Source organism: Gekko japonicus, unplaced genomic scaffold (assembly GCF_001447785.1).
Source record: "Gekko japonicus isolate JY-2015 unplaced genomic scaffold, Gekko_japonicus_V1.1 scaffold702, whole genome shotgun sequence".
Classification (NCBI taxonomy): domain Eukaryota; kingdom Metazoa; phylum Chordata; class Lepidosauria; order Squamata; family Gekkonidae; genus Gekko; species Gekko japonicus.
The window spans coordinates 63,615-74,828 of record NW_015175377.1 but is presented as its reverse complement, the minus strand read 5'-3'; the positions used below and the strand labels follow the sequence as shown (position 1 = coordinate 74,828).

The following is an 11,214-nucleotide window of genomic DNA, read 5'->3' as shown; positions in this document are numbered from 1 at the left end:
AGATGTCCTCCGCGCTGGCATCCTCCTCGAAGTGGGCCTCTGCTCTCTGGCGGTTTGGTTGGGGTCGTCCCGATGGCTTGGACCGGCAAACCTTTGCGATGTGGCCCGAGCGGCCACAGCTGCGGCAGACCACGTTGCGGAAGCGGCAAGTCCTTCGGTCGTGCGCGTCTCCGCAGCTGGCACACGACGCGCTGGGACGCTGGCGGTCGGCGCTAGCGGTCGGCGCTGGGGCTCGCTGGGGAGCTTGGGTGCGCTGCCGGGCCCCTCCGTAGGCCCGGTGGACGTCCTGTTCCTCCGGGTCATCTGACTCGACTTGGAGGGCTGCGGTGGGGGTGATGTGCGACCGCTCCCACGCGACTGCCGCTGCGAGGGCTTCTGCTGTGGTGACTTTCTCTCTCTCCATCAGCTTCCGCCTCAGCTTCATCTCTCGCAGGCCCACGACGAAGTGGTCGCGGAGGGCATCCTCCAGGTGCTCTCCGAAGTTGCAATCCGCCGAGAGTTGTCGCAGCTCTGCGAGGAACTCCGCGGCGGTCTCCTTGGCCTGTTGATGGCGGGTGTAAAACGTTACCCTGCAGGCCAGCTCGGTGGGCTTGGGTGCGAAGTGTTGTTGCACCGCATCGATGATCCGCTCGAACGTGCAGTCGCCAAGGTCCGTGGGGGAGAGTAGTCGTCTGGCCAGGGACACCACGGCGGTGCCGCAGGAGGCCAGGAGGAACCCCCGCTTCTTGCCCTCGTCGGTCACATCAAAAAATTCCAGCGCGGACTTGGCCCCTTGTACCCAGGAGGGCCAGTCCTGCGGGTGGGCTATGTCGAAGGGCTGCAGCAGCCCAAGCCCCGGTGCGGTCGCCATTGTGCGCGTCGGAGGGGGTACGGGAGGAGCGGTTCCGTTGCTCGCTGGATCGCTCATCAGATCGGCGGCTTCGCGGCCTCCTAGTCCCTCGCGACGGCCTGGCTCAGTTGCGGCTGGATCCCATCCTCGTCGCCACTGTTATGTAGTGGGTAGCCGCATGGATGAACGACAGACAACGACGTGGTGCATAGCACGCTTTATTAGCACACAACAAAGACGAGAGATAAACGGCCGGCAGGCCAACTATATACACACCTGGGGACCGCCCCTGGTCACCATTGGTGGGTTCAAATCTCCCGCCACGGATCCCATTGGTTCCCCAGAGGAGGGACTAGGATCCTAGTCCCTATTGTTGTTCGGACTGAAGCTAGGGCATATGCGCTGACCTCCGGTGGCGGTCCGCGGACACTACAGGAACACCACAACTCCTCTTTCTTTGCCTTCGCTTCCATAACCCCCACGCTATTTGAACTTAGCCCCACCCCCTAGCCATTTCCTTTCTATTTCTTGACAGCTTCAGCCACACACAAACACCTCAACACATGAGCCTGTTTGCCTCCCCCCCCCCAGCAGCCTCCTGTTTCCTTCCCTCATTCCAATTGCTCGCGGGCCAGGTAAGAGCCCTAGACGGGCTGCGTCCAGCCCCCAGGCCTCATGTTTGACACCCTTGCCCTATTCCGTCATGCCGGCCCTCTGTGCCTGATCTGTTTCCATCCCATTGCTGCTGTGGCAAAAATGGTGACTTTCCCAAAGTGCTGAAAGCGTACATCAGATAATTCTACAGAATGCATCAAAATCTGTTATCAAGCCACCCCACTGAATGCTATATTGTTTTAAAAAAACTAATGACTACCTCAGCTTTGTACGTAAACAGTATCCATTTTTTATGGACAATAGGAACAAATTTGATGATTACTGTGAAATAATCATGAACAGGCTTCCACCTGTAGCATAGTTCCTTCCTAACAGCTGTGCCTTGATTGACTCAGGCTGTTCCAGTATAGCTAACACAGCACAGGAATTCAAGAGGGGCCATTAATCATTTTTAACTGTGCCGTCTTCTCCTTGCCGTGCTGAAGACACCATTTAAATGTTGCATGCAGCTGACGGCATGGGAGATAAATGATCCCGTACAGTTCAGATAACCTTCGGGACATCACTCCTCGCCCTGGCAGGTGATTTTTTTAAAAAGAAAAAAGAAAAAAGAAAAAAATCCACAAATGCAGCCAATGCAAGAACAAACTTAAGAAATCAGATGGCGCAGGCTGGAGAGCCTATTTATCAGTTCTGCAAATCACTGATGGGAAAAATTCATCCTAATCTGCAATCTGGGGCAAACCCTGAATTTGTTGACATAGAAAGTTTCACAGATCTAGCGTGTCTTGGAAACAAACTGCAGAGAAGAGGGGTTAATTTACCTTTCACCACCTCCAGTGTCCAAGCAAGTTTTGCTGTTGTTGCTGCTGCTGCTGCAGCAGCTATTTAGTTTGCTTAGATTCCTAACCAGCTGTGTCCTCTAAGGCTCAGAGCAGGTTGGCACCATTTCAAAGAAATAACACAGGGTGAAGAATCAAAAGGTTGTTTTCTGATGGTAGAAATCACTTCTACCAGCAGAACCGTACTTTCTCACTTCTCCTGTCCTGCTTGCAGCCCATGGAGTTTCCCCAAATGCCGCTCCTGGGTGACAGGGAATGCCATGGACAGTGCGGAATGAAGAGGTCTGGAGTAGGGTTGCCAACCTCAAGATGGGGCCTGGAGATCTCTTGGCGTTACAACTTATCTCCAGACTACATAGATCTGTTCCGCAGGAGAAAAGGGCTGCTTTGGAAGGTGGACTCATTGACGTTATACCCACCAAGGTCCTTCCTGTCCTCAAAACCCACTCTTCCCAGGATCCACCCCCAAATCTCCAGGAATTTCTCAGCCTAGAGTAGGCAACATTAATCTGCAATGGGAGGAAGGGTTTAGCAAAAACCATCACCCTCTCTTTAAAAAAAAAAAAAAAACATTTGTATTTTATTACAAACTTTCTGTGGAAATTTAGGATGGCCTCTTGGCTTATTTACATCATTAATAATCTGCCTTTTCCCCCAAAGGGAGCCCAAAGCGACTTTCCTCGTTCTCCCCTCTTCCGTTTTATCCACACAATAACCACTCCTCAAGGCTGAGGAAGTGAAATATACTGGGTTCGACACGCGATTAGTGATCAGCTCATACTTTATTGTGAATCAGCTCAAAACTAAGACAAACTAGCAGAACCGAAGCCCTGTTTAAATCCGTGCACAACACCCCACCCCACACCCACTACCCGTGATAGGCTATTTACAGTGTGGCTCCTGGTCTATAGGTTCCTTCCAGGATCCTAGCAAACTGTTGTTCTCGGTTTCAAGCTAGGCCAGTCGAAGCTGGGCCCAGGACCAGTGTTCCCTCTAAGCTGAGTTAGTGTGAGCTAGCTCGCAGTTTTTTAGCCTCCGGCTCACACATTTTTGTCTCAGCTCAGAAAGGATGGCTCCAGTGCAAACTAATTTATGCAGTAGCCAAATTACCTGCTCACAACTTTAATGCCAGTAGCTCACAAGATAGAATTTTTGCTCACAAGACTCCACAGCTTAGAGGGAACATTGCCCAGGACACAACAGGAAGAGAGTGACTAGCCCAAGGTCACCCAGTGGATGTCCATGACAGAGGAGGGACTTCAGACCTGGGACTCCCAGATCCTAGTCAGATGCTCTAAGCACTGTACCACACTGGCTGTCTGACAAGAGAGCTTTACAGAAGTTAGCACTTCTTTCCTTTTAGACATCAGATGACTAGACTAATTGCATGTGGGGCTAGCAAAACAATTGTGTGAGCCAGAAATGGAATTAGCAGGAGGACATAGTGGTTAGTGTCAAACTAGAACTAAGGAGACCCAGGTTGGAGCCACAAAACATATCAGGTGACATTAGGCCTGTCATTCCCTCTCAGCCAAGCTACTTTAAAAAGGGAAGGGAGAACCGTGTTACTACCCTCAGTTTCTTGGAGAAAGGTCAGGAGAAAACAGAAACCCCTCCTTGTCATTCACTAAGAACCATATCATGGTGGGTAGCCATGTTAGTCCGTCTGTAGCAGCAGAAAAGAGCAAGAGTCCAGTAGCACTTTAAAGACTAAAAAAAGGTGGCAGGGTAGGAGCTCTCTGAAGAAGTGAGCAGTGTCTCATGAAAGCTCATCCCCTGCTACAAATTTTTGTTAGTCTTTAAGCTGCGGTGGCTCAAGTGGTTAAGACGCTGAACTGCAGGCTGTGGAAGGTTGGTAGTTCAGCAGTTCGAGACTCGAGTGTGCCGCATGACGGAGTGAGCTCCTGTCTCTAGTTCCAGCTCCTGCCAACCTAGCAGTTCGAAAGCAAGGCATTGCAAGTAGATAAATAGGTACCACTTCAGTGGGAAGGTAACAGCATTCTGTGTGCCTTGGTGTTTAGTCATGCCGGCCACATGACCACGGAAATGTCTTCAGACAGCGCTGGCTCTTCGGCTTTGAAACGGAGATGAGCACCGCAACCCTAGAGTCGGATTCGACTGGCTTTCGAGCAAGGGAAACCTTTACCTTTACCTTTAAGGTGCTACTGGACTCTTGCTCTTTTCTACTATCTAAGACCCATTTCATGTCACAAAATGAACATCATGTGTAAAAATCATCATGCGTGGTGAGACAATCCTATACATGTATACAATACATATACATGATAGGGACATCACACATGACAACATTAACAAAAGTAATTTATTAATTCAAGCTGCATATCAGATTCAGGCAACTTTCTACATCACAGGGACTTTCATATAGCCAATCAAGCATTAACTGTTTAAATCAAGACCATCAATAAGACTTCATGTAACAATTTTTACATGAAATGACTTGTCTGAATAGAACTATTACACGGTGCAATCCTAAACCCAGTCACCACCTTCTGATTCAATTGAAGGCTTAGAAGGTTTAGACACCTGGAGACAGGCAGCTCCTAAGGCAGGCAGAGCTACTGAAAACACCTCCCCTGAGACCTGGCAATTGTCAGATGCCAAACCGTGGGCATCATTATGCTCAAAAGGTGGAAGATATGCAATGGGGCATAAGAAAAGTAGAATAGTTCTCCAGCACACATGGTGCAACAGGGCTGCCAGTTCCAGGTTGGGAAACTCCTGGAGACCCCTCCAGGGAGCTTTTTAAAAAAATATTAGTATTTTTACCCCGCCCTCCCCGTGAGCGGGCTCAGGGCGGCTTACAAGAGGGCAACAATGCCCACATATAAAACAAGATTAAAACAACTTAAAACAAAAATAAAATCCTCGAATCACAAAGCAAAGTGCTCTATAAAGAACAAGATGGTCTTCCAACGGTAGGTGCCGGATCTTTCATTGGAGGTAGATAGTGTCCTGTAGCTGAAATGTGGCCAGTCCAGTGGTACCAACCCAGCTCGGTCTCATGGCAGATCTTCAAGGGCCGTCCTCTTACACGGTTGTTACCCACCCCATTGGTGGTGGTGGTGGAGTGTGAGGTTTGGAGAGTGGAGGGGCCATAGAGTCCGCCCTCCAAAGCAGCCATTTTCTCCAGGGGAACTGATCTCTGTAACCTGGAGACCAGTTGTAGTTCCAGGAGATCTTCCGCTACCACCTGGAGACTGGCAACTCTAATTTTAGACCCAAACCACATGTGAGGCTGCAGGAGGAGGGGCAACATGGGTTGGGACCACAGCTCAAGAGAAAGCAGGTTAACTCTCCTCTAACACTGTTCCCGACTGAAAAAGCCTTCCCTCCTTGGCTGTCTTAAGTAGGGGGACAAGAAAGGTGTCCATAGCACTCCCCCTCCTGAGGCTTAAAGTGTGTGTAGCTTGGTCCTGCAGACTTTTAGCAACATCATCACAGCAGTGCTGAAAGGCTCCAGACAGCTCTTGGGTGACCAGTGTGCTGAAGCAGACGGCTCCCTGTGTCCAGAACTGTCCGTCACCAAGAATCCAACAGTGGGAGAGACGAGACTTCGAACCGCGTGTTTCTCTGATGTCAAGCGATGACCCTAACAGCAGTGCACTTTCTGTTGTTTCCAGCATGGTGTCTACGCAATGAGGGTGTGAGTTCGGTTCTCCTAGGATCTTCCAACCCAGAGCAACTAATAGAGAATCTCGGTGCCATACAGGCAAGTACCAAACCACTCTGCATTGACTAGCAGACACAGAGTTAAGAGACCCTGGGATGGAAATCTATTCAGAGACGTTTAATTTGCATTTTGGAAATATCACAAAATGCAGCTTGTCTTAGGCAGATATCCACACGTGCAAAGGAGGGCGTTTTTGCCACTGCCACCCTTCTTATGGCAAACCTCAGATTTTGGGCAGCGTCCAAGCTTCCTTGGAGCAACTGTAAAACGCATGCTGCTCTGGATGGCCCAGGCTAGCCCGATCTCCTCAGATCTGAGAACAGGGCCGTAGCCAGTGGTGGGGCTTTAGGGGCGGAGCCCCCCTGTGGTTAAGGCGGAGCCCCACAGCTCCATCCCACCGCTGCCTCCGCCCAGGCACTGGCAAGCCGGCGAGTGAGCCAGCTCAGCAGCCCGTCACTGCCAGCCCCGCTTCCACTGTGGCGCCTATTTAAGGGGCCGCCTCACATCAGCTGAGCTGGAGACACCCCCGCCAGCCTAGCCACTCTCCTGGGCACTTGATCGCCTGCTTGCCGACAGGACTTGCACGCCCATCCAGCCTCTGATGGCCACGGGAAGGGAAGAGGCACTCTTTGAAGGTGCTGGGGTAGACGAGGACAACCTGCTGGGGAGGGGGGGGAGGGAGAGAGCACCCCTGAGCCCATGCATCATGGAGGAGAGGGTGGTGAAAGGAACAGACTGTCCACAAGGTAAGTTTCCCCAGCCGGCAGTGGGGGCGGGTGAGAATGCAGCTCTCTGAATGCGGCTTCTCTCTGCCCCCCCCCTGCTGTCTTGCCCCCCCCCCCAAAGAGGCCTGGAGGTGTCTTTAATTAAATTTAATTTAATTAGCGTGCCCCGGTGCACCGTAGCCCCCCCTCCACAGGAAGAAATTCTTGGCTACGGGGCTGTCTCAGAAGCTAAGCAGGCCAGTGCTGATTAGTACTTGGATGGAAGAACACCAAGGCAGGCAATGGCAAACCACTTCTGCTTATTTCTTGCCAGGAAAGCCCCGCGGATGGGATCACCATGAGTCAGCTGCAACTGAACAGCCCTTTCCACCCAAAGTAAAAACCTCTTGTTTTATCTCTGCAGGTTCTTCCGAAGATGACATCCCACATCGTGAATGAAATCGATAATATTTTGGGGAACAAACCTTACAGCAAGAAAGACTACCGATCCTAATGCATTGCATGACTGAATTGGACTGCATGGCTAAAATCGCGCTCTGTACGTAGTACAGTACTGAGGCAGTACTAATTATCCTGTTATAATGAGAATTTATTCAAGCAGTCCCTTTCGTTCCCTGGATTCTTCAGGGGTGTGTGCTGTGCCCAAACGCAGAAAGCACAGCTCATCTCTTGGTCGCCTGAGGTAGTCTTTGCTCTTTTCTTTTGACTCAAGTCCTCAGAGTTTTTTGACTCAACTCCAGCTCAAGCCAAAGGGCACCACACAGAGGGAAGGGCTGCTACACAAGCCCCGTTGAGATGAATGAGACACGCACAGCAGCGCTGCCATTCAACGTAGTGGTGCAGGATCCACTGGATTGTGCTCCGTTTATTCTCCCTCTTGCCGCTTCCAGTTTATGCAGTGAAAATACACATGTAAAGAAACAATAAAGATTTCCAAGCATTAGGTACTTGGGAATTCAAAGAAGGATGTACAGATATATTTTTTCAAAGAACAAAAGTCAGACACAGGTAAAGGCTTAGGATAAAAGACATGCAACAGACCATTTTCAAGTGTAAAGATTTTCAAAGTTTATTTCAACAGTGAGCAAATTCAGATCCCCCCCCCCCCCCAATTTGCCTTTTTTTAATGCTGAAGTGAGTTTCAGCTTTGGGCTTCAGCTACCAAAGGGCTTACTGTTTAAAGTCAGGAAATTAATTATGGTATTATACAGGTTAGTTTCTGAGTTGATTTTAGGTTGCGCTTGGCAAAACCACATTCTTTAAGAAATTAGACACATTCCAGCGTGTGTGTAACTTTCCCCTTGACATAAATAGCACTTAACATAGATGGGGCTGTGATTTGGTGGTAGAGCATCCGCTTTGCAGGCAGACGGTCCCGGGTTCTAGTCCCTACTATTGCCATTTAAAAGAATGAAGTAGTTGTAGCTGACGTGAAAATCCTTTACTGGAGAGCTGCTGCCAGCCAGAGAAGACAATACTAGTCTGGATGGACCAGTGATCTGACTAAGGCAGCTTTGAGCGTTCAACTTTGACTGGGTTATACCCATTACTTTTACTGCTAGTCAGAAAAGTGGCAAGGTTGAAGACCTCAAGTGATAGCAGCAAGTCCCACTGAATGTGATAGGACACTTACCCAGTGTGGTAAAATGGGACCTACAGTTACATTTCTGGCAAGGTGTATGTGAAACTTGAGTTCGCTGGCTGGCCCCTTAAGCCACTAGACCTCCGTGAGTTCGCCACTCCAGTACCTTCAGTCTGCAACCCCCCCTCCCCGCCAGCACAACCAGGATTATGCTTTGCTGCCACCTCCAGGCCATTTCTCTCACGGCTTGGCCCCTAGCCATGCAATCCTAAACACAGTCTTCTGGGATCACTGTGTAACTCTGCTTCAGATTGAACTGTTAAACACACACGATTGGGAACAGGCTGAGAGAACAACTGAATATTAGCTACGTAACTCAAAATCAATATAAAAATGCAGAAATGGAAACCAGAAGCCTGCAAGCAAGAGCCCCTCTCTGTTTAAAGCCTGCTTTACTTTTGGTAGCTTGTAGATGGTAGCTGCTGCAACTTTTATTACTTAATATAATGTACAATTAATGTAAATAATGTGCAGAGCTGTTGTACAATTTCCTGGAGACCAGATATCCACATAGGTGAATTTCATTTTCCGTTCTTTGTGCAGGCATCTTATACAACATGGGGGTTTTCCCCAAGAACGCTCAACGCAATTTGTGAGCAGTTCATTATAACTTAGTATCCCAGCCCATGTTAGAGCTTCCCCACCCCCTTAGCCTGGGTTGTATGTCTTATTTCAGCAGGGGTTGCCATGGCTTTCAGTACTCCTGTGGGGCTTAGTAGTCACACTTCCCAAGCAGGGCACATACCAATGGTACGTGAAATCTGTGCAGACAGGACAGGACTAGGTCTTCAAGTGTGCACACACAGTGCCATGCTACAAGCTTCATTGCACAGTACTGTGCATATGTGGAAGTATGGCCGGAAGTCAGCACGAGCTGACATAAAACAACAGCTGCCATGCGCTGAGAATTCGTGTACAGAAGCCTGTGTGCATCACAGAGAGGGAGTCAAGCAAATCTACACTTCCAGTCAACACAAAGTGGATGGGAAGATTGGCTGTACCACCCTAATCTCTATGGCTTCTTGCTACTAGTCACATGGTTATGTTTGATTGGCGATTGGCCTATAGAGTCCATTACTGTGTGCCTCTAGCTCTTTGCATCTCTGTGTATATTCTAAAACCCCTTCCTATTCCACAGGCTGGAAGATGTGTGTTGGTCCAAGGCAATACCACTGACAACCACTAGTCATGTTCCCATCTAGTGAGGTTATGAAGCTGTGGGCCACTAGAGTTGTCTCTTGCTTTGGTCTGAGGTCCACGCAGATCTTCTCAGGGCCTTTCCCCCTCACTGAAATGGAACTTGTACCAACTGAGCAGTCTTTAGTTTGCCTGACTCTCACTATTCTGGAAGTTGGTTGATTAGAAGACTATTGTTCTAGTTGCATGCAGTTGTGGCCTCTCCCTACAGCTGTTGAGGCTTTGGTAAGACCATCCCAGTTCATCAGCTGGTAACCAGGCGGCCAGCCACTTCGTGAAGGTAAAAATGAACATGATGGGAGGGGAACCATAAGAGGTGTTTGGCAAGAAAGGTGCACTAAACCTACCCACCCTTCTCATCTATTTCTCCAAGCAGTTTTCTCCATTCTTGGCTCCCCCCACCAGTCCTCGTATACGAAAGGGAGGCTATGTGAATTTACCCAAGATTGGGCCCAAGACAGAATACCGGATGTGTTAAGAATTCCACTCCTCCACACCCTTTTTCAACACGTTGCAGAATGTATCCCTGGTAGCCAGGGCTTTTGGGGGGTGGGGGGAGGTGCAGGCACTCTCATGAGGGAAATGAAGTTTTCAGTCTGTATACTGAAAACTCATGAGTTTTTAAACATTTTTAAAAGAATTTTGTCAAGGAGGTTCTGGAACTCCATTCTGGTGCGTCCCCCCAGAAAGAAAGCCCTGCTAGTAGCCAATCAGATTACCTGTTGCAGAGAAAAGGGAACCCCTGACCAATGTTCCCTCTAAGCTGTGGAGTCTTGTGAGCAAAAATTCTACTTTGTGAGCTACTGGCATTAGTTGTGAGCAGGTGATTTGGCTACTGCATAAATTGGTTTGTTCTGGAGCCATTCTTCCAGAGCTAAGACAAAAATGTGTGAGCCAGAGGCTCAAAAACCGTGAGCTAGCTCACACTAACTCAGCTTAGAGGGAACATTGCCCCTGACCACCAATCAGGGAAGTAGCACACCACTTCTGAATAGAGGGAGGTCTGGATTCAGAAGCAGGAACTCCTAAGAGGAACTTCTACTTGCACACAGATCGCCTTTATTGGCTTAGGGCAAACAGCTATAGTACAGAGCCCCACCTACACAAAGGAAGCTTTGCTGAACACATTCCATACTTCGAAACCGATCTTCCATTATGCACAAGGGCCCACACCAGTCATCGAGTCTGAATGCCAGAGATCTGGAACATACGCAGAGTCATTTCCCTGCCTGAAAACAGCTGTCTGCATTTACTTCGGTGGAACTAGCAAGATCTTCTTTTACATACACAGATTTGCCCCTTGGATGAAAAAACCAAAATCCACATAACAGCTTTGATTATACCATTATGATGATCACATGGGTTTTGAATTTTATTATGGCTCAATAGAAAAGAGCAAGAGTCCAGCAGCACCTTCAAGACTAACAAAAGTTGTGGCCGGGGAGGAGCTTTTGTGAGTCAATGCTCACTTCTTCAGATAGGTATCTGAAGAAGTAAGCAGTGACTCATGAAAGCTCCTCCCCTGCCACAAATTTTAAGTCTTTAAGATGCTGCTGGACTCTTGCTCTTTTCTGCTGCTACAGACAGCCTAACATGGCTACCCATCTTGATCTATCCTTATGGACCAACACAGCTACCAACACTTTTGGGGCCCTAGGACTGAAGCAGAGAGA

The 11,214-nt window shown here is 49.0% G+C and overlaps 1 protein-coding gene across 4 annotated transcripts in view; it reads left to right on the top strand.

The window, feature by feature from the left end:
- Positions 1–7,735, top strand: part of KCNAB1 (potassium channel, voltage gated subfamily A regulatory beta subunit 1) — a 296,623-nt gene extending 288,888 nt beyond the window's left edge. For all 4 annotated transcript variants that reach the window (XM_015425542.1, XM_015425540.1, XM_015425543.1 and 1 more), the window contains 2 exons: positions 5,928–6,016; positions 7,106–7,735. In XM_015425542.1, the coding sequence (XP_015281028.1) occupies positions 5,928–6,016; positions 7,106–7,195 (179 nt within the window). In that variant the 3' untranslated portion in view covers positions 7,196–7,735. The remainder of the gene's footprint in view (positions 1–5,927; positions 6,017–7,105) is intronic.
- Positions 7,736–11,214: the final 3,479 nt, after the last annotated feature.